The sequence below is a fragment of the Grus americana genome, chromosome Z (genome assembly GCF_028858705.1).
Source record: "Grus americana isolate bGruAme1 chromosome Z, bGruAme1.mat, whole genome shotgun sequence".
In the NCBI taxonomy this organism is placed as follows: Eukaryota; Metazoa; Chordata; class Aves; order Gruiformes; family Gruidae; genus Grus; species Grus americana.
Window position 1 is genome coordinate 42,091,717 of NC_072891.1, and position 23,950 is coordinate 42,115,666.

The 23,950-nt window shown below is 38.0% G+C and overlaps 1 protein-coding gene across 5 annotated transcripts in view; it reads right to left on the bottom strand.

Moving 5' to 3' along the window:
* Nucleotides 1-296: 296 nt before the first annotated feature.
* The window catches only part of PRUNE2 (prune homolog 2 with BCH domain), a 140,035-nt gene continuing 116,381 nt past the window's right edge, over nucleotides 297-23,950 (bottom strand). Inside the window, exons 12-20 of one of the 5 annotated variants that reach the window (XM_054810239.1) lie at nucleotides 21,490-21,666; nucleotides 16,682-16,784; nucleotides 13,177-13,308; nucleotides 12,928-13,014; nucleotides 9,672-9,770; nucleotides 7,543-7,578; nucleotides 6,990-7,028; nucleotides 5,392-5,439; nucleotides 297-3,195 (exon numbers count right to left, since the gene is read on the bottom strand). In XM_054810239.1, coding sequence (XP_054666214.1) covers nucleotides 3,174-3,195; nucleotides 5,392-5,439; nucleotides 6,990-7,028; nucleotides 7,543-7,578; nucleotides 9,672-9,770; nucleotides 12,928-13,014; nucleotides 13,177-13,308; nucleotides 16,682-16,784; nucleotides 21,490-21,666 — 743 coding nt within the window. In that variant the 3' untranslated portion in view covers nucleotides 297-3,173. The remainder of the gene's footprint in view (nucleotides 3,196-5,391; nucleotides 5,440-6,989; nucleotides 7,029-7,542; nucleotides 7,579-9,671; nucleotides 9,771-12,927; nucleotides 13,015-13,176; nucleotides 13,309-16,681; nucleotides 16,785-21,489; nucleotides 21,667-23,950) is intronic. The other 4 variants (XM_054810234.1, XM_054810237.1, XM_054810235.1 and 1 more) reach the window with 4 other exon arrangements.

Genomic DNA, 23,950 nt, shown 5'->3' on the forward strand with positions numbered 1-23,950 from the left:
CGTAAGACTATCTATGCATTTGATTTTTAGATAACTGCACAGACGAAAAGCACAGACCGATTTGAAGAGCTGCTCCTGCTTGCTTTCAGGAACAACATTGCTAGTATCAGCATAGCAAGGATTTGAATACATGGAAGTGAATTGACTCAGTTTCAATTTCTGGAAGGACAGGTAGGGAATAGAAAGAAAAAAAATATTTACAACTATGCAAAGAACTGTGATTTGAAACAGTCAGGTGTTTCCATGCACCCAGGGAATAAAGAAAAAATGCTGGAGCTGAAAGGAAATACTTCCAGTGGTGGGTTGAAGTTCTTTATTTCTGATTCATATGCATATATACGCATACAATGATATTAGATATCCTTGTATTGCTTAATCTAAGTCAGCATAGGTCTTTTAACAGGAAAAAATTGCAACTATTAATTTATATTTGATCTGAGCACTCTGATACACAGTAGAAAAAATCTGTATATAAAAGATTATATCTGTGCAATTATATGTACCATATTTTTCTTTCAACAAACTACTGATTTATTAATGTTGATATATTATTGTTAGTATAATATAGAATTGCCATATCGTAACATTAAAAAACTTTTCAAAATATATTAATAAGCAAAGATAACCACACCTTGATCTTGCAATCATTTTTTCACCATCACATTGAAGCCCCTTTTTGTTTAATGTAACATTTGGCTTGAACAAATTCCTTCCATCTCAGGCTGCCACTATTAGTCTGCCCACATGAATCATATTAATTCATGTATAGCTTTGCTGTTTAGTAATTTCACACAAAGCCTTTAGAATTAAATTCATATCCGAGCTGATATCCACCGCTAAGACCACAAATCTCTTATACCCCACTTAGATTTGTGCCAAACCTCTGCTTTGTGGCGAACTTCTCTTTTAGCGAACACTTCTCTCAACTATAGCATAACACAAGTGATCTGGCTCCTTCTAGGTGGCTTAAACTACAAGGTCTACAGAAGACATGACTTCATGCTACTAAACACTTTTAATAGTTTAGATCTAGGTGAAGCTTAATTAGCATCTGAAAGTTAATACAAATATTAATCTGTACATAAAACATTATCCCCAATATACTAAGTGACAGCACTTTTATAAGGCAGACACAAGCCAAGATTCAAATATCTGAGAAAAGGTGGAAACTACCAGAACATAATTTAGGGCAAGGTTATAGAGCAGCAACAACGGTCAGCAGGATTAGGCCCTTTCTCTGTGAAAATTAACAGGAACTGACAGAAAGATGCGATACAGAAGGCTAGCTAGTATGACATAGAATCCACCACCTGTCAGTACAGAGCAAGGACTGCAGAGGCGCAGATATTTCAGGTCTGATGCTGGCGGATAAGAAAGCATTTGGCAAGTTCTTGCCTTTCTGAGGATTTTGTCAATCTTCAGTACAGTAGCTGAACAACTGTGCACAGAGTGATGGATGCTCGCTTCCTTGCCTGCAGATTATCTTGCAAATACAAGATACAAATGGAAATGTGCAAACCACGGAACGAAAGTATCAATCTTTTAAACGAAAGACAAAATATAAGTTTCACTCTCAGTTTAGATCCTACTGAAAAAAATCAAGACTCATGCTGTCCTGCCTTTTGCTTAAACTTTATTCCCCAAGAAAACTTTTGCTTGTCTTCTCTTTCATTAGTAATTCTGGACTGGAAGCAGGACTGGACTTAGTGCACACATAAAAAGAAGGTGCAAATGATATTGAATTGTTATGGCTAAGGACTTATTTACAGACAAAGCAGAGAATCCACACATGTAATTCTAGGGTGTATGTGAAGATAATATTATTTCAGAGAGTGCGTAACACTTCTGTTAGGACATCCCAAAAGGCAGGTGAGTCAGCAGGTTTGGAAAGTGCATGCATGTGTTCATTAGGGGAAGAGAAAGCACTAGTAATATTCTTGACTTTTGACTTTTTAAAGCAGACAAGCAGAATTCACTTGACAATTAATTTGCACTCTTGCAAAAGAATGATCTGAGAGACTGCAGTTATTTTCCAGTGAAAATGAGGATTACTGCAGTGTCTTTTGCGCCAGTACACAGGACAGCAGCAAACAAGAAATGTTTAGGGTTTTTTTTTTCCTTTTCATGTTTTTACTGCTGTGTTCTGTAACACAGACAATAAACTGCATTGTAATACTTATATTTTTTATATTAGATACACATTGAATAACACTTCAACATCTATTCCTAACAAATGAGTGTGACTCCCAACTGTAGATTTATACATTTAACCTTCAGTTGTTAGTAGGAAATGCTAAGTATTTTTTTCATATTCATAGCATTAATAGCCTTTACAGTTGGAGTGAGGATATAATGTGAAGACTCATAACTAAAAAAAAAGTTCTGAATAAACAGATTTAGAAAACAACAACAACTAATTAATGCTCCAAGGCTTTTAGAATATATGACAATCACTTACAGGATTAGCTGCTTCTATAAAAGCTATCCCTAAAATAAAGATACAAAACTAAATTATTAAAATAAAATTAATTTCAGTTACTGGTTTGTCCTCTGGGAAGTCTGTTTGATGACTAATCTTTTTTTATTTTTTAGTATATCAGTCTGTTCTGTGACCAAATAAAAAAGTCATTAGGGTTAAATGAACATGGAAAGACTCGTCAGGTATCAAGAAGCAGAGAAATTCAAGAAAGTCCTGCAAAATTTCTGGAATTATTTTTAAACAATAAAGTTGCTGCTGCTCTGTGACACAACCAAGCTAACATTTATTGTAACAATAACTGTTGTCTTCAGCTATACATAAACATTAATATGGTGAAGACAAAATTGAAACAGAAATTCACATCCTTGTGGACCTGTTCATGAGGGACACTGTTGATAAAGTGGTATCCATTTAAACAGAAATTGCACACACACACACACAGAAACCAACGCTAGATGATAAAGCTCTCCTAATAAAAACTCAGAAACAACAGAAATAACCAGGCCCCAAATTCTGCTGTTTCCATGGCAACAGAATTGGCCCTTTCGGTCTTCTTGAATTGCTGAATGACATGGAAAAATCATAAACAAAACAAAATTAACCCAAATTGCTTCTTGCACAACATGGTCATGGGTGTCTGGGTGATAAAAATCCAAGCGAACCGTCTTCTTCAAATGTCTCGCAACGATGCTTTTTATTTCAGGGTCATGTCAATGCTATATATTAAAGAAAAAAAAAACACAGAAGAACAAGAAAAATAAAGAAATCAGTCCTATGAAACAAATGGCTAGTCATTTCCCCAGTCCTGAGCTCCCACAAGGTGTAGAGCATCCTCATCTCTCATTTGCTTAAATGCACTGGTGTCAAAGATTTACACACATCCTACCTACTATATATGGAAAATACACACCTTAAAAAGATCTATTACTGTTTTATTGAAATTAATAACTACATTCCTAGTAATTCCAATCTGAAGTAGACACCAGATGTGGAAAGATCCACTGGTGGAATGCCACCACAGTGTGGCAAGATATGGGTGCCCTTAAAAATGTTTCTAAGAGCAGAGCTTTGCCATGTAGTGCAAAGCACATGTCATCATATACTTTAGAAACATTCTTTAGATAAAGAAGTTGTCATCATAAACAGTGCATCAAAATACACTTTTCCTTATAGAATACCTAACTATTTAAAGCACCCTCAATATTTATGAACTGTTACAGAACACACAGGGTTCTTTCACTGTGACTTATTTCATAATGAACATTGGGCTTTTTTTAGTCATGAGGAAGTGCAAGAAGTTGAACAAAATAGAACACAAGAGAGCATGACAATAGACAAAAGCCTTTTGAATAGATATATAGATATGAAAAAGACAACAGAAGCAAACTAAGAGCTGGGCAGACTCCAGAGAGGTTTCAGCAGAAAGCATACAGAAGAAAAGTCTGTGTAAAACTGCTGTTATCATTGTGGAGGCATTCACATGGGAAATCCTATTTCCTGAAGAAACGACACCAGAAATTAGTGGTATGACCACAGGAAAACTATTGCCACTTCTAAAGACAGATTCATATTTATGCAAAGAAAAGAAATAGTAGGAATTAGCATTAATTTGGCCTCATCTATATTTATTTAAGCTACATAAATTATCTTCTCATATTGTTTTTTCCCCACCCAACTTCTCTTTCAAGAAAAAGAGGAAAATTGTTCAAGCCACAAAAAGACCAAAAGCATAAATAAATAATCTTTAAGGTGTTATTTATCTTCTGTTCTCATACTTTAAAATAAACAGTTCTCACTGACTCATTACAGAATAAACAGTGTCTGAGAAAAAAAAAAAAAAAAGATGCTCAGAGATTTTATGTCAACTGCCCTAGGAATCAGCAATTTAGCTTATGGATCTATCAGGTATGATACTGTGATAGTTTACTAGAATACAATTTTATTTAAAAAAAAATGAAAATAAAAGCTCCATTTTATTTATACATCTGTGTGCTACCTGTACTTATTTGCCTGCTTATTAGTACTCATGTTATTGATGGACTCTTTTACTAAGGAGTTAGGTTTACTATATGTTGTTTCCAGAACAATATTCCAGTGTGAGTCACAAGTGTATTTCTACATACCAGTGAGATGGGCAGGGGCAGCAAAGTCCCCAATCACTCCTCCCCTGTACACGCTGGCCAGCAACACGCACGATGCTGCAATGGCTAGTCCTCCTGAGGCGCTGTTCTAGCAACGAACTGTTAGTGCTTGTGTGACACACTACAGCTGCCAACACCCTCACGGATGCACAGTAAGAGCAGTGCAGAGTTGCACACTTGGGTTACGGTATCAGATGGAGGAACAGCACGCCGGAGGACTGACACATTCCCATTTCCAAGGGAACCAGCACAGCTTCGAAAGGAAAAGACATAAAGACACTGGAGATTTAATCAGGGAAATAACTATGAAAGAAGTTGAGAAGCACAAAAAGCAAAGTGAAAGAAGACATCAAGAGCATGACCCAGAGATCGAAGTAAAAATCTAAGACTTTTTAATCTCTGAACGAGAATGGCAAGTTTACCACTTTTTGTTTTAATTGAGGAAAATGCATGGGACCATCTTCACTCTGATCATGTTGCACTTTTTCTATCTGTTTTACACATAACCTGAATATCCTCAGGCTAAGAATTCTATCTCTTTCTGCTTGGAAATGGTCGAGGACACTTTAAACACATCTGCAATGCAAATATAATAAATCCTAACTTCAGTGCTTTTCCTGCTTGTATATGTTGTATCAAGTTCCTGAAAATAACTATAAAAGCATTTAGGTCTCCAAAAACCTTTATGGAGTCTACCCAGCCTCAGTTCCTAGCGGCATGGTTGTAAAATAATGGTAAAATGTAATGACAGTATTAGGCATAAATTCTTACTCCTGCTCCACTGAAGTCATTTCTGGATCATTTGAGAGGCAGCTAGTTCTGGATACAGGAAGAAGAGGTAGTAGTAAACATTTCTTCTGTGTTTTATTTCCTTCTCTTTTTAAATATGACATCAAATTTGGGGGATGTAATAACTAACTGTAGTGAGTATCTTTGACGGCACAAACACACAAATGTTATTGATAGGAATGTAGTGAGCTTAGAGCCTGCGACACAAATTAGTTTCAGTAATAAATTTTTAAGCTATTTCTTTAAGTTGGGGAAGGGAAATGCACTACAGTGACTTCATACATCCGACAATAACGATAATCAGTGATGCCTCATATGAATATTTAGTTCCCCTTTCACTTGCTATGCTGCAGCCTGCACTCTTTTAAATGAAAGGAATAATGAGAAAGCAGCTTTCTTCCACAGTTTTAGTTGTCATATACTACAATACATTTGAAAAAGTTTGAATAGAAGGGATAGAAGTTGCATTTCAAGGTTGGGTGGGCCTCTTTTGTTTAACAAAATATTCAGATGGCATCAGATAACTATTCAAGTGAATTTATTGCTTCTGAGGCAGTCTAACTGCTAGAATCAAAAAGCAGTGGCCAGTGTTCTGGGTATTTCTCTCTGGTTGTTTGAAAAGCTAATCTCAGGAGAAATGGAGGAAAACGTGTACTGCAAAAGAAGAAACTTTAGAAAAAGTACAACAAAGAAGAAGTGGTAAGATGAAAATGCTGAAGTGCACAGGCTGAAGGAGGGAGATTGAAAAGAAACTTCAAAACCTCAAAATCTTTGACAAAAACAAAAGAAACTTCAAAACCTCAAAATCTTTGACAGGGAAAATGTCATACTAGAAGCAACAGACACAGATCCCTTCTCCAGAATCTTGTGTACAATACACAGGTGAAAAAAGTGCACTGCATACTTCGTAAGCTCTGCTGAGTGAGTCAAGGATTGTGTCCTTCCAGTTAAGGATTTCTATGGTACTTTACACCATACTGCCTCAGTATGTTACAGCCAAGGCACAGAGTTATGAGTTTACAGTGTCTGATCATCAGCAGTCACTGATTTATTAAGTGACCATAGACAATACAACATTATCAAATATTAATCCACTGGCCTATCCAACCAACACTGGAAAGACAGGAAAAGTTATCTACCTACCTTAACTGAGAATGAGGCACAATAGGTATCCCTAACTTAGTAAATTGTGAAAAATAATTTTTAAAAAGAACTACCTCCTAAAAACTTTTATGAATCATGTGACATAATGGGTGAAGGGTAGAAAATGTTTAATGAACTATTTTAATGGCGTAAAAAAGTGATTTCAGTCTTCCCCATGGCTACAGAAACAATCATAAAAAAATAGCAAAAATGTTTTTTATAGTGTAAGGGTATGATTATTCCTTACTGAGACCCAATGGTACAAAAGCAGGCTGCTCATAGTGAGAGGGGAAGTCAATTCACAAATGTGGCAACTTACACAGTAATTGCAACTACAAGCTGATTGCTGTACAAAACACATAATGTACTTCTGCATTCAATCTATTCCTGTGAAACAAGTAAATATAATGCCAGCATCCAGCTGAAAGCTATCTTACTTAGCTGTTTCTGAAGTTTCCCTCAGCTCTTCATCCAGTCTGCGTGAGTAAAAATTATTGATATAAAGAAACAAAGAAGCAGGCAAAGCGTAAGAGAAAAGCAGAGCAATAGCAGAACAAATATAGTGCATGCTTCTAAAACAGGCACCCAGTATTATGCACTGACTCTAAAGCTCTTGAGTTCAGAATGATACCATTTATCCCTGTGCTCAACCCACCTTTAATTTGTAACTCCTTATTTAGCTCATTTGGAGGCAGAAACATAAAAGCAGCAGGGATCTGAGGCATGCCCAGTGGACAGAGCTGAAAGCAGTCAGTTGCTCTGTCAGATAGTATTAACCTAGCTGCAGCCTTGGCCAAGTCAAGGACGTTTACAGTTGGGTAAGTTTTATTTGCAAGGCAGGCTGATCTCAACAGCTTGAAGGGGAAAGTAAGATTCCACATCATTGCAAGTCCTCTCTCATTCAGCTGTTGAGGTCGCCTGCAGGTGAAAGGCCGTCACACAGATTCACTCCATTATGAGCAGCAGCATGGGCTAGAAAGCAAGTTTTACCTCATTCTTCTCTTAATACACTTCTCTTCATCATACCTTACAAGACAAGAGTGGGTGAAGGAAGAGAAAAGATGTACAAGTTCATATGATATAACGGGCACATTGTAGCCCACTTCAGTACAAACTACCAAACAACCACACAACCCAAATCCTGCCATAACCCTCTGTATTTTCTACGGGTGGGAGTCCTCATGACCATCGGTGCTATTTCTTTTCTTGCCAGTGGAGCAATTATGAAGCCGAAAACTGAATTGTATTTTATTTTGCTACAGGAATCTGTCTCAGTTTGCAGCAGAAGGGAAGCTATCAGCTGAACACTGTTCTTCTCCCTGTGGCACAGGAATAACCTCTCACAGTGCCTTGAGTGCACACACCCACTACATCCTTCTATCACATCATCTTGAAAATGCCTGCCGCCAATGGGTACACTTGTCACCTTTTGGGTTTTTTTCTTCAGCAAAATCATGACCTCTCATCTGGCTGCTGATGACATGAAGTAGGCAGTTCCCTAACATTCCTTAAGCTTTAAGTCCCAAGGTTTCTTTAGTACTGGTGTTGCAATCATTTCACCTCTGGTGTGAGAGGAGAATGGACTTTCCCAGCAACTTTCAGTCCACAGGGAAGAAAAGATGTGTGTTACACAGATGTGTGTACTGCTACAGACAGTGTGACAGTGAAACACAGCAAGGAAGCAGAGAGAGAAACGCTATCAGGTTAAGGTCTGTATCAAAGGCAACTATAAGATATTAAAATGCTTACAGAAATCAAAAGAGGGATGGAGGGAGGGAGGAAGGAATGGAGGGAAGGAGGATGAAAAAATTTTAGGGATGTTAAAATATTCTGGACATTTCTTTGTCAGGTGACCAACAACCTCTGCACATTCTTAGCATCACTTCACCTCTAAAGAAGTTAGAGGAGCAAATAAATTTGAGTGAAAGTCCCTATGATCCCTGATTTCACGACTGTAATTTACTATTTTTACAAGTGCCACTGCAAGAACTGAGCTTCCCACTTGCTCCCTGGAATTGCACAAATATCGGAGCAACCACCAGCCCGATGTAGGAAATTATGCTGCTGTCACAACTACTGTGAGGTTGGTGTGAAAACTCCTGCCGCGGTTGAAGACATCTATGACAGCTCCAAAAGAAGTGTTCTTCATGTCTAGTCACTGACAAACCATAAGGAAAAGACAATCATACTTACATATTTACTCATTAAAATACTTTCTAGAGCAGAATGTTTGCCTGTTCAAAACCTAGGATATTTGAATTTGAAAAGAATAATAATAAAAAAGGCATTCCTGAACAGCATATCTTTTAAATAATGATCCACATGAAAACCATGATTGATTTCCAAGGATTTCAGTCTTGGTATACCATTTCAGTTTGTTGTTTTCAGGTCAGAAAAAAAGGCAGTTGAGGTGAGCAATTCAAACCAACTTCCTATAATTTTTTAATACATATCTTTCCTTTAGAAACACCTGCATTTAAAAAACCTTTATATATAAGAAGCAAGAACTGAGAGACTGTCTTTCAGTGGTTCTGGGTTAAACCATGAAAATCAACAAGATAAGGAACAGTGAACCTATGGACGCTCAGTGGTTTTCTATTGAACAGGCTATCTATGAATTACTGTTTCAGTTCAAAGCTCTGTATGAGTAAAGCTGAAAACCACTTTTAATTAAATAGTGGGAAAAGTTATGGAAAAAATATAGCAGAAGTGATACCTGTGGAAGGGTTTGACTTTTTTCATATTTTCTTTCTGGGTTCCAATTAGTGAGTGAACGGTCTGTTCCAATTCAGATTATATAATTCTAAGGTTGATGAAGGGACTCTGAGCCTGAAAGTTTTTCTTCATTTTACCACACCTATCGTTTGGTTCACTACAAACCCTCTCTCTTCCTATAAACACTGGTTCCACTAGGAGTGTATATTTATTGTGATTTGTGTTTCCATTACACAGTGTCTTCCTGTTTCTGAGTTTGACAATGGCATTTTTGCGGAATAATAAATTTGTAAGACTATCCAGGAAGGGGCTTTCTGTTTTTCTTACAGACTCTGAAACACCATTATTAGTTTGTGGAAATAGTTTCCACTAGAACAAGTACACGCTTACTGTACATCACTTACTTGACAATACTGTCTGGTATGTCCACGTATTCCATTGGAATCATCTCACGAAGCTCTGCCAATGTGTTGACGTACTGTATCTTACTGCTGAACTTAGAGCTGAAACACAGAAACAACATATTAATTGACTTTCCCCCCAAAATCTTTTACGATATATTAAAAAAAAAGAGAAGGCATGTACTTAATGTATTAAATAATTAAGCATTTTTATTCATATTTCAATTACAGAGTTCAGCTGATCATGAGCATACCTGAGTTCTAGTGAGGCTGAAATCAAGTCTGGACCTTCTGCTGTTTCTTGCTTAGGCTTAATCACAGTATTTAGGACAACATTATAAATTGTAATGTCTACATACTAGGCAATGCGATTAGTTTTACAGTTCAAAGGAGATGTATTAAAATTCTGAGAAGAATCAAATCCCCTACAGCATGTTTTACTTACAGGTAAAAAGGCATAGGAAGCATTCGCTTAATGTGGTCATGATGAATTAACATCAAGTGATCGTGATGAATTAGGATTTATATTTGACACTGATTCTCAATCAAACATAATAAAACTGAACTTCCTCATTTGTTTAGATGAGTACAGATCTGATTGCGTATGTGCGCATCTATTCTTATTGCAGGGTCTTCTTATGAGGAAATACTTCCCTTGTTTATTTCAGCTGTGCTCTATGATCATTTATTGTGTTTGAGAAACAATCATTCTGAAAAAGGCTAAGTTGTTCAGAAAACACACTTAAAAAATAATGTCTAACCTGAATTATTTCATATGTTTCAGCTTTGAGAAATCTATCTTTCTCATTTGGTTCATAAAGCAATTTTCCAAATTTACCTCTGGTTGTATTTAGATAGTCTTTTAACATCAGTAACAGTGATGAATGCACATTGACTGTAAATGTGAAGTGTAGGTCATGAAAAACAGAACACGTTCTTCCTTCTTACTGCTGATTTGGGGGTATGGGCAGACAACATGAAGCCTCTGAAATATGTCTGAGCAGAAGATTACTGCCCCTACCTTTACCATACATATCTTCCTAATAATGTAAAGCGAGACAACTGAAACAGGAATACATCAAGGTACTGTGAACAGTTGCTTAATTTGTCTCTGTACCAGACTAGCATCACTAGGCACACACACTGGAGCAGGCCAATGGCCATGCTTTGACCATGGATGAATCACTCACAATTGTCCAGTCAAAGCCATGATAACATAAAGACAATTCTTAGCATTTTATCCATAATGTTAATCATAGTCTGCATCATCTGAACTGTCAGCTAAAGTAACTTGGCAAGCTGCAAGCCAATCAGAAGCTTCTAAAGACTGGGGGGGTGGGGGAATAAAAATCTTCACAGAAACTTGTTTTATTAGAAACCTAATGTCTTACCTAACACAGCTAAGATGATGTGAATATCTGGTGTGAATATCTGGTCCATAAAAGAGTATTTAGGATCTATCTTTGTAACCACTAGTTCTTTTACCCTGTGTATTCAGACAACTGTTTAGTGTTTGCCAGTCAAGGTGAGTCCCAGACTCCACTGAATGCCCATGCCAGTATTTGAGGTGGCTGTGTTGACTGTAGCACAACCTCAGTGTCTTGACTGTCCCTTGCCATTCTGTTGTCTTTCAGTTTCTTGATTCCTACTGTTTTGGCCCACATCTCAGCTGAAATAGAATTAAAATTATGTGGCTCATCTCAAATCATGTTAGCTATCTCACTGAAATCTCTGCTTGCCTTGGGAACAATTAATTTCTTACTCTAAAATTCCCACCATGCACATCAGTGTTTTGGTGAACAGCCCGGTGCTAGCAAACTAAGCTACAGCCACCAGCCTTCAATGTAGTCAAGTTTCTGTCTCCTTACATTGCTTGTTACTGAATTGACTCTCTTTTCATGCCTCCTGGAATTTTTTACTTAGCTTTCTCACCTTTCTTATAGTGCTCTTCTGTCCTTGGTGAGGGTTCAAGTATCTTATGTTATCTTCCATAAAAGTCACATTGGCCATGTGTCCTGCCCACCTTTTTTTAGCTCCCATTTGCACTTCACTTTCTTCTTGCACAGACAGAGACTCAACCTACTTAGCTGAAATGGAGAGCTTTAACTGGTCTCTATTGTGTTTGGTTTTGTACTGCTAACTTGCTCTGCCAAACTATTTAGAGCAAACCTTTTCTCCTGTTTGGCAATGCAAAACCTCTAGTCACTGCGCTCAGAATGGTCATTCTGAATAAATGACTAATGATTTGAAACAGAGATGGCATATTTGATTTTTTTTAAATTTTATTGCCTACCTTTCCTCTGGGAGCAAATAGGGTGCCAACAGAAATATCCCAGACTCCAAATGCAACTCAGTGAACCACCATCATTACTGTTGATAATTCCAAGTATTGTTTACCTGTTACTCTGGTATTTTTAATTGTCACTTTCTACTTGGTATTAAAGACACAATGCCTGAAAGAAGAAGCTCTGTTATGACACCACCTATTGCATTTTGGCAGCGATGGGAGAAGTCATGTGCTCCCCAACGCAATATCACCTGCGACAGACACCTCTAGTGTCCTCATCTGCAGCCTGAGGGCAGACCTCTCTGAGGTCTGTCCTGAGGTATGCTATTCAATTTGTGGCTTCTGTAGACAATGCTTCTTGAAGCAACTCTTTCTCACACCTGTCAGTCTGCTCCCCCTGATCTCAGGATTTCAAATGCATACTTGCTCATCTTCTTCAACAACTTGTGAGGTCTTCAGGGTCTGTAACATTTCTTTGCTTTTTTACTAATCAAATAATTATTTTTGGTGTCATTAAACCTTTTTTGGAACCAGAAGTCCTATGCCTTCAAACAGCTCAGGGTGCTGGCAGTCCTCTTGCATGAAGAGCAACTAATTTTTTTAAACCCAGAATCGTAGCTTAATCTCGTTCTGTAGCCAGGAATCTTTTTTTATGAGTTGATTATCATTACATGCAGACCCCTTTTCTACATGCCTTTTAGCTGGGCTTGGAACAAAGACAATTTTAAGGGACTGAATTCCCAGTTTGCATACAGGTTCATGGTATTGTGCCTGTGATGTCTTCAACTAGATACTCATGTAAATCATGGGGTGTTTTCTACTCACTTTAGGTAAGTCAACTTCAACTGTCAAAATCCCAACATGAACTGTAATATGAGTATTCTTCAGTGGAAGATTAACAGCCATGTGTGATGATTTGTGGTGCTGCTGTATTCTTAGGGACACAGAAAACCACTGGTATTCACTACATACCTTATAAAAGGTCGTGTCACAGCCAGAATTGTCCTGATAAACCATGATGGATGAACAATAATAAATGATTTCAAATTCTTCCGTAATCTAAGCAAAAAAAAAAAAAAAAGAAATGGTTTCTTAAAAATAAGAAAACCCACAAAACATACAGAAAGATCATATACAGTGAACACTGTCATACAAGGGAGTAACAGAAATGGACAGTGTTTAAAATAATGGCTGTGGATCAGAAAGGAAAATACTACTCACCTTCGATCAATCATCTGGTAACATTTTTTCATCCAACCCAGTCCAGGCATTTTCCTCCTTGGTGTTGCTCCATTCAAGTATACAATCATATAGTCTTCAGCTACCATCAGCTCTAAGGTACTGATTACATAGCTGATAAAAGTACAGAAGTGAGCATGTACATTATCCACTTAAGCCCAAACTAAATCAGTCCACTAGGAATAAATCAAGGCAGACTAAACAATTTATAACAAGACAGTGTTTTCTTTTCCATTAAACCAAAGCAAACATTTAGCACTGGTCACCATGCTGCGTGTAGATGTATGACTAGAAAACCACAATCTTATTTGCATTTTCAGAAATACATGGTTTCCTTACAAAAAGACAGCTTCATAGTGAGCATTCCAATCTCACAGGTGACTTTGCTTTTTCTTAAAATGGCATTAAATCATGAGATTTTGCAAGGGAGAGCATAGCAGGACCACGTGAAGCTCCAGGAAATTCTGAAATTAATTGTTGAAAAACTTCTCTTCACTATTAATCATCATGTTTGTTCAATGCAAAACTGTACTTGTCTATAATTCTTGTGATCCTCACGCTACTGCTACTGAGTCTGTGACTGCCAACTGCAAACGCTTTGAATCTCAAGGCTAATAAAACTTTTCCATCAACGTGCCTTCTGATGGGACAGAGCGCCCCATGGCATCACTTCATTTTGTGAGCAAATCACTCCAAACACTCATTAAAATTCCTCTGCTTGGCAATGATAATTCAGACAAAAACAGTGTTCTGGGGGCCAAACTCACCCTATCTAGAAGAGCACAGTACTCAGAAAAATGAAAGGGTAGCTTTAAATTCTTGTCCAGAACTATATATGCAGATGCTCTGTAGTCCCTGCCTCACTTCAGAGTAGTTCATCACAGGAATGTTCAAATTGTTCTCTCTGATATCCAGCCCCAAGGCATGTCTATGTAAAAACTACAGTGAGAAATCATGAGTCACACCTTAAAAACCAGAATGCCTGAGTGCTCACTACAAAAGGCAGCTCTATCCCTGAACATAATGGTCCCTTTCACAGGTGCATGGGAATGACTCATGGTCTAATCTGACCCTTAAACTCCTTAAGATGCAGTTTCTTTAAAAGTATAGTAGGAAATCTAGGTCTCATCAGAGAGAGTGATATTTTACCTGGGCATAAAGTAGGCAGCCATTAACTGACCAGTACCATGCATTTGATAAATCCCACCTAAATCACTACTCACTCAATGCTTTTCACTGCTCTCCTTCTCACCTTGCAGTTGTGCATTCCCTGCTTTGCCTGACATTTGTAAAGGTGCATGTCTAACAGTGAAATATCAAAATGAGGGATTGTATGGACATTCTGATGCAAAAAGCTTAATTTAACTGAATCTACTGACTATTTGACAGGTTATGAAATTAGCCCTTCCCACAGAGCACAACATCTAGTGATTTAAAGGCATTTAGATACAAACATACAGAAAAGTGTGTGTAAGTACTTCTCAAAACACTGCGAGTCTTTCAGTTATAGAGAGCTCTTGCTAGCTTTAACTAATTTCTTATTATTTGGTAATAATGGTAATTGATTTATTATTTGAAAAGATGGACAGAAATTTTCTCATTGACCAGAATAATTCACTCTGAAGTCAAAAAGTGCTGGTTTTCCAAGTCATTCTTTTAAAAAACGTTTAATCTCTAGACTGTATCAGGCAGCCACAAAAGAAACAGCAGAATTTTCTCTGTGGTGCTGCAGCATCTAGAAATGCTGTAGAAGATGCTCTCTCAAGACTTTTGGCTCAAACCCAACTCTTCAAAAACAGTTTTACATGATTAGTCAAGGCAATAAATAGGAACAAGGTAATTAGAAATGTGAAGGGAATCCAGAAGGGACAGTAACTGCAAAACTCAGTAACAATTGAGGACAGTTGTTAATCAGAAACTAGCGGTGGCTTACATACTGCAAGTGCACGATTATCTGTCAGAAACATGCTGTATAAAATGTGAGAAGAGATTTAGTGATTTACTACATAATCCAATAGTAAAGAATTCACAAATACTTAAACATGTCAGTCATGGGATATGTTGTAAACTGTTGCATTCCCTCTATTTCAATGCAATTAGTAGGCCTACAACTGAAAGAAAGGGTTGATATGACTTTCCCTTTTCTTGTTCTCTTACAGAGAACCAACAGCCTACAAGCCTTAAAATAAGCTGAAGATTCACAGCGAACCTGAACTCCCTCTTACACTAAGAAAAACACAGTGAGTTATAAAACTGACTTTGGCAATATCCTCAAGTGATATGGACAAGTCTCTTCAAGACTGAAAAGGCTTTCTCTGCGAAGCCCATATACCAAGAGCTCTGTAAACAACACTTTTGGGTGAAGTCAAAGAACAATTATTTAAAGTCAGTCCTGGTTACCTAGTTACCAAGTTAAAACCACTGTAGTAATTCCTCCCCTCTAAATCACTGGGCATTGTGTAAATCAATTACTGTCGATGACATGAGGGTCTTAGGGCTCTACTAGACAAATGCTAGCAGTTGGTCTGACCTGGAACTAAAGCACTCAATCTTGTTTTTCATACATAGACACAATGTTGAAGGCATTGGCTGTCACCACATGCATCTTCAAGGACTGGACTTTTAAGGAGACTGGGTCTGTGCTCTTGGTGCCTCGTAAGATGCAAACTGTGATGGCCAGGCCTCTGCTGGGTTTAGAAATGACTTACTGGGTTTTAGCATAGAAAACGCTGGAATGATTTATTTTTTAACAGCTGTAAGTGGAAGTAGCTGGAGGCACTTCAGAGAAGTGCTGCCTTCACAATTTTTGGCTTCCAAACCAAGTTGCTATTAGGAGTAATTTTCCTGTGATAAATTTGGGTTCATGTGGCCAAATTTGTGTCCTGCCCAACTGGCCCCTGGCACTTACAACTGAATCAGAAGCAGCTGGAGTCAGGACAAATACTTAGAGCTGTTTGTGTCAGCATTGGCCGTTCATCCTGTATTTTTAAAACAAGTGTCACAAAATGGTCCTGTGACTCCTAAACACAGCCACAGCATATATTAAAATTATGATATACAGTGATACATCTTGATAATACATAACAAACAATGAACAGTGAAAACCAGTCTTTCACTGCTGATGTTCTCAGCAAGGGCCAAGTCCCTGCTGATTGTTCTCAGCAAGGGCTGGAAATCACTAGTGAAACAGTGCAAGCATTGTAGGCCCAAGAAGCTGAAGATACTGCATTCCTTGGCATTTAGGGAGATAATACAGTCAGACTTGGTCCTGGCAAATATGCCTTAATTTGGGAGGGTGACTAGGTAAAGAACACCAAAATAATACTCCACTGAGCAGTTTATCTAAAACTGCTATTTTCCTTGTCCTTCAGATCTCTCCCCTTCTAATGACCAAAATTACCTCTTAACTAAAGACAGGTTATCTCTCACTAGATAATTATGAGTACTAACTCAAAAGACTCTGTCACATTGCCTACATATCACTCACAGGAAAAGATTTTCCATGACATAGTTGTAATCAGTTCGACTGCTGTCCGGCAAGAAGCATGCTGCAAACACAATGATAGCATTCAGACCATCACCATAGTATCCTGTGGAAAAAACAAAAAGGCATTTTTATCTTTATCAGAGGCTCTTAACAAGATGAATTTAAAAAGAAATCTCAAAGTTCTGGAATAGAGCTATTATGTCTACTGCTGAAGGAGGACAAAAATGTACAAACGATCATCCAGTGATAAAGTAGGATAGTCAGTTACGTTGAATTCCTGAAAAACACGCTTAGTACAACTATTAGTACACTTTTTATAGAGATCAACAAAAACCCCTTGTAAGTAATATGATCTTATTGTAACTCTTGGTTCATTGCATCGCTATGGCAATCACATGCTGACTGCTCACCTTAGACTGAGGAATAAGGGGCTAAAGAAAATATCCTACATTTGTTATCCTGCATCTTTTGAATGATGTGGGTGAACAGAGTTAAATCCAGTTGGTGGCCAGTCACAAGTGGTGTTCCCCAGGGCTCAGTTTTGGGGCCAGTCTTATTCAATATTTTTATCAATGATCTAGATGAGGGGATTGAGTGTGCCCTCACTAAGTTTGCAGATGACACCAAGTTGGGATGGAATGTTGATCTCCTCAAGGGCAGGAAGGCTCTGCAGAGGGATCTGGACAGGCTGGATCGATGGGCCAAGGCCAACTCAATGAGATTTAACAAGGCCAGGTGCTGGCTCCTGCACTTGGCTGACAACAACCCCATGCAGCGCTACAGGCTTGGGGAAGAGTGGCTGGAAAGCTGCCTGGTGGAAAAAACCTGGGGGTGCTGGTTGACAGCCACCTGAATATGAGCCAGCAGTGTGCTCTGGTGGCCAAGAAGGCCAACAGCATCCTGGCTTGTATTAAGAACAGTGTGGCCAGCAGGAGTAGGGAAGTGATCGTGCCCCTGTACTCAGCACTGGTGAGGCCGCACCTTGAGTCCTGTGCTCAGTTTTGGGCTCCTCAGTACAAGAAGGACATTAAGGTGCTGGAGCATGTCCAAAGAAGGGCAATGAAGCTGGTGAAGGGTCTAGAGCACAAGTCTTATGAGGAGCGGCTGAGGGAACTGGGGTTGTTTAGCCTGGAGAAGAAGAGGCTGAGGGGAGACCTCCTCGCTCTCTACAGCTACCTGAAAGGAGATTGTAGCTAGGTGGGTGTTGGTCTCTTCTCCCAAGTAACACTCGATAGGACAAGAGGAAATGGCCTCCAGTTGTGCCAGGGGAGGTTTAGATTAGATATTAGGAAAAATTTCTTCACCGAAAGAGTGGTCAGGCATTGGAAGAGGCTGCCCAGAGAGGTGGTGGAGTCACCATCCCTGGAGGTGTTCAAAAAATGCATAGACGTGGCACTTCGGGACATGGTTTAATAGACATGGTGGTGTTGGGTCGATGGTTGGACTTGATGATCTTAGAGGTCTTTTCCAACCTAACCGATTCTATGATTCTATGAAAGTCTTGCAATCCAATCTCAGTGGGCTTGTGCAGCTCCAATGGCCTCAGGATATTACAATTATGACTGCACCCCACTATACCTTAAATGCTCCTGGGGATCAGTTAAATCCTTTGCTGCAAGTTTTGTATAAAATATTTTTTACTTTGGACACTGCAGTTGTCCAATACTGGCATTCTCTGGGCTGCACCACTACCCAATGATAGTTGTAAACCCTCAAAGCTGCAGCACTACTGTTCTGGAGTCCAGGACAGTTGCTTGTTACCCAAAAGAAAAAAAAAATTTTCATGGTGGATTAATGCTGGTTAATCTTCTCCACAATCCTTTGCAGCTGCTATGGATTTCTGTATTATTAATAATAAATACAAAATAATCCTGCATTTCAGTTGAAAGTTTTGTTTAAAAGATACAAGCAATCAAGAGGCAATTTATAAAGATGCTGTAGAAATGGTTGTAGGTAGATAGCAGTAATGACACACACAGAGAGAAGCTGAATATAAGAACGACTAGAAAACCTTTCTAAGGAGGCTAGGAGAAACCAATCATGAGGGACAGATTATATCTGCAAAGGACACTCTAAATCTCCTTTGGAGATAGGAACACATTCCTGACAAAATCAAAGGAAAATACCATCACCTATACAACACTTTCATAAGGAGATTTTGACTTTTACAGGGCTTTTTGGGTACTAGAGAGCTGTATCCAAGCCTAACGCAAATGCTTGTAGAACTTCTTGCATTGTAGCCATCCAAGCAAGGCAAAATTCTCTATAAAAAGACAGAGATAATAGAATCATACAATCATTTAGGCTGGAATAGACCTTTAAGATCATCAAGTCCAACCATTAATCTAGCACTGCCTTAAAAGACTTTTGGGACAATTTATGTCATGCTGCCATAAAGCAATCTGTCCAGCTGGCTCAGGAGTTTGGCAGCGAGAGCACATTGTGGCAGGTGTGTCCACCAGATTACACAGCACAGTTTGCAGTTCATGTAAAGCAAAATGATTATGTGCAGATGCCACCTAAGAGCACACAGAAGAAAAACCCACAGATAAATCTAAGTCACTTTTTCCTACACATGCTTGAAGACAAGGAATGTTCACCCAAGGGAGAAGTGCTTTTTAATTCATCACCGGAAGCCAGTAAAAGCCATTTGCACAAATTCTGTCAGCCTATGCAAAGAGACAGATCTCAAGGAAATTTCTCCATAACATACGTGGAAGGCAATCTCACATCTAGACTGCCAAGTCTACTCTCCCCTTTCCTATTTTGTGGCTACTATCTAGATTCTGCATTTGGTGTTACCTGTCTTTTGGCAGGGAGGAATGTTCAGTAGATCATTGAATCATCAAGAGATACTTGACCTGACTGCTAATTAACTGTTCTTAATCTCGAGGTTAAAGGAAAGGTTCCTGGGCTTCTAAAGCACTCCAAAGATACCAAAGTATTGCCAAAGGGAACATCATACAGAATAGGCCTAGCCACCATAATGTAGAAACTGTTGAAGCTGTCCAAAGTTTTCCCACGACCCATGCATCAAAATTATTTTGTTTCCACATCTTCAGTCTGCCACTTCATAAACAGAGAATTTAGTCCAGTCCTTAACTTGCTTTGATATGGCTAGATTTCAGGCAAAATTTCCAATTTAGCCAATGGTGGGCTGAAACTTATCATTACATCTCACACCATTTATTTTACAATGGCAAATTACTGACCAGCACCCATTCGAAAGTGAAGCAAAGGAAACATAATGCTCTTTATCTTAGATAAATGTACGTCATTGCTGCCATCAGAGATGAAGGCCACTGGAACTAGTCCTTGTTCAACAGTCAAGCAATGCTCAATTAAGAGCTACTTCTCTGCTTACTAAAATGGACTGGTATTTATTTTTCATAAAAGCTGGTATAAATGTATACATCAGCATCTAGTGGGAACTGTATGTGACAGTTTTCACCACAAATGTACCTAGACTAGTTTACAGCATACAAAAAACATATAAATAAACACAATTAGCAAGGCCGCAAAATGTTATGTTTGTTTCCTAAATTATGCCATCTGTGTCTGTTTGCTAAACTGTATCTGAGGTGTCATCACATTCATAAATCTTTGATGGTGATGTTATAGTGGGAAAATGCTTGGAGGTTCAAATGTCTTTATTAATTCCGACTAAACCTTCTGCACACTGGCCACTGTGAACATCGGTAGGCTAGCATTTAGCTGCTTTTAATCTAAACGTGCAAATTTGAGGACCGCATCCTTAGGTAATATGATTAACCATAATTTATGTCACTTTTACCAGATAGAGATTCAACACTGAAAATATACTGGAAAAAAATGGCTTATCTTTAAATGATGTTACAGATCAGCAACACTGTGACAGAAGCATCATCATATAAACTCACAAATCTTACCTCTGAGATGCTAAGTTACCTGCCTCAGTTTTTGCAGGAACAGAACAACTCATCCTTACTTAATACCTTACTTAATAGGGGCAAACAGTGTCCCCCAAACATCTAGAATCCAAAAATAATCTAACTCTGAGACACCAAGGAAAAGGCACTTAGAAAGCTTTGTTTCATTCTCTTCCTTCAATATCTATAGTAATATTTATCCATTTGAATTAATTTATACAGAAGTGTGCTAGTAACACCAGATCTACAAATTCTCTGAGGAGGTTAGGGAGCAGATGAGCAGAGGGAACAATATAACAAGCACATGAGGTCATTTTCCTACTTTAAATGTTTTCTTTGATATGCTATTTGATAATCATTAACAAATTATGTGAAAAAAACCATAAAACAGTTGCTGGTGAAATGCTATCTGCTGACAACAATAAATGGCAGAACAATAACATAAGGAGCTTAGCCAGACGAATGGGAGCCCCAGGGAAAACTGTTATTTTTTTTTCTTTTGCCACTTGTTTAGATCTGTGCACTCACATACATCATTCAGCAAATCACAGAGTACTATACTTGCTCATGCAAAAGTTTTTGCCAAAATCCACAGAATAAAGTTTTCAAAATTTTTTTCTGTAGGACAAGTTCTGTAAGACAGTTTTAGCCAACAATGACCAGATTGTTACTGACACATGTATGTCAGCTTATTTGTTGCTCCTGAAATTGCTTTGTATTTAAAATACTCATTAGTCATTGCCACACTGAATTGAAAGCCCAGTTGATTTCTGCCATAACTGAAACATTAGCTCTCCACTTGCCAGTACCATAACTGAACTGAAATAAAGCATGAATTTGCTCAATAAAGCATGGGGTTTTTTTACATAAATCTAAAAAATGCATTCAGAGTTTTCCTACCTCCATGTGAAATGACCTTTTTGTAAGGTTCAATGACTTTCATATCAATCCTTTGTTCTTGTTCTCCAATAACCACTGTTCTCCATAACCTGTTGTCCTCTCGCTCCTCTTCAGCAGTGTACTCTGGAATTGATTCTGACTCCTCCTGGGAAGCATCCTTAGCAGCAGTCCGCTCTTCTGAAAAATGCAATTGTATATATTACATCTTCCTGTAAAAACATTAAATATTTTCTCTGTTACATACATTTGAAATGGATGACTGAAATAAACTGGATTTTTACAGCACTACCCTGGATCTGCTCTGGTATAAGTAAGAGCAGAATTTGATCATCTAACAGTTAGTAAATAAGAAGTTTCCACTTTTAAAAAAAAACTTTTAATCATTTTGAACATTAAAAGAACAGTAACAATTATCACTATGTTGTCCCAAAACTGGGGGTTTGTTTACCCAGTGTGCAACACGCCAATATACACACAGAGCAGAGGTATTTTATTGCATATTTGTGCAGCTATGGGTGTCTGTCCAAGATAGCACACCAAAGCTCCAAATCAGTGGTTATTTATACATACAACATTAACATATTCATCTTTCTAATGCATATGCATTGTTATTCTATTAAATGATTGGTTTAGATTTCTTCGTCTAGCATGCAAACTAGAACGCATGCTCAGTTCTTTGCTCCACCTCTATCTTTTGAGTCAGTGGTATAATTAGGGTGGTTGGTCCATGGGTCAGGGGTCGCGATCTCCCCCGGTTGGAATTACCTTTCCCCTAATTTCCTTCTTCTTTGGCAATCGTCAACAATTCTTCAAGGCTTGTTGGTCAAACTAACAATTTATCAGTTACGCTTCTACTTCTTGACAATCACATCTTAATTAGTACATTGTTTAGATATACATTAACACAGGGGCAGGACTATACAATGGTCGCCCTTAGCAGCAATAGTCTTGGTTATATTTGATTTTGCTGCCACAAATATGCAGAATACCGCTAAGGGATTTTTGCATCCAGTTAGTAAAACTGATCAGCCTCACTAGAAGTACTGCACAGCAGGTCTTTAAAAATCTTTGTGTTGCAGGTATGAGAACTATACTAAAAAGCAAAAAAAGTGAACACAGGGATGCTTCTTGTCTAGAGAGGAATTACCAGAGCTACAGCTTCTCAACTTTTTCCCAGTTTGTCTCCAATATCTTCGTGTCTGGCAACAGCAAATACAAAACGCGCCCATCTTTCTCTGCTTCTGTCATGAGATAATGCTGACTCCTCATATACGCACAGTATTCACCTCCCCCAGGGCCTTTCAGTTGAGGTTAAATACCAGTTTCCTCTCGGATATGAAGTACAGAGGAGCCAGGCAATCTGGCCTCTTCATACCCGCACCCATGAGAGAACAGGTACATGTAGTTCACAGACACGATGAACACAATAAATAAACTGCATGGCTGACAAGAGACTATGAAGTCTCATAGCACAGCCTCTCTGCTGGATACTCTTAGTTTTGGAAAAGCTGTGAAGTAATTAACAAAGTCTACGTTTCCATTGCATATTGAGGAAATGGCTCTTAACAACAAATTTAACTGCATTCCAGTTTTTCAAACTTAATGGCTGGTTACAGAGAAAGTGACATAAAAATCGATTCTGTCTGCAGATGGAAAGATTTAAGTTCCTTCTTTAGTTATTGTTACAACATACTGTTTTTACTGAAAGGAAAAAAATATCCCTCTTTTGTACTATTCTCTTGCTGAAGTACCTTTGCCTTATGGCTGTGTGCATATTATTAATTTATCTTCATAGTAAAGTTTCTATACATTTTATGCATTACACATATTTGACTAAACAAATAAAATCAACTGTTATTTTTAAAGTATTATTCTGGCTTTGCAGTGATAAGTAAGAGCAGAATTTGATCATGTAAGTCCATAAGTGAGGTAACAGTAAATAAAGATATAATGACACACACAATGACATACATGTGTGTACATAAAAAGCTGATTGGACATCTTATTTGAAAATACCAAAGACATCTACAAGAATTAAGAATAAACTAAAAGAAGTTCTTTTAATTTACAAGAAGTAGTAAAGAACATAATCTTTCATAGACGTCCTCAAACCTTTCTATGTATTGGTTTATCTTTGGATGCCTCTGATTAATGCACCTTCTGGAAGTACTCATACAAATGGAAGTATATGATCCTTAAAACACACCGGTTTATCATAAGAATTAAATCAATTATCTTTATGAAATCAGGAATAAGATAGTATACTGTGTATATACCACATATGTCTACACACATAGAACCTATAAGCACATGTACTGACTATTAATTTGTAAAACTGATTTCTGCATTGAAACCTATCCACAATTCCACCAAATTTGTTAGGAATATCAAGTTCCTCAAACTACCAAAAAAGCTTTGAACTTTTAAAAAAATATGTATGAGGTTGAGCACACTCTCTTTG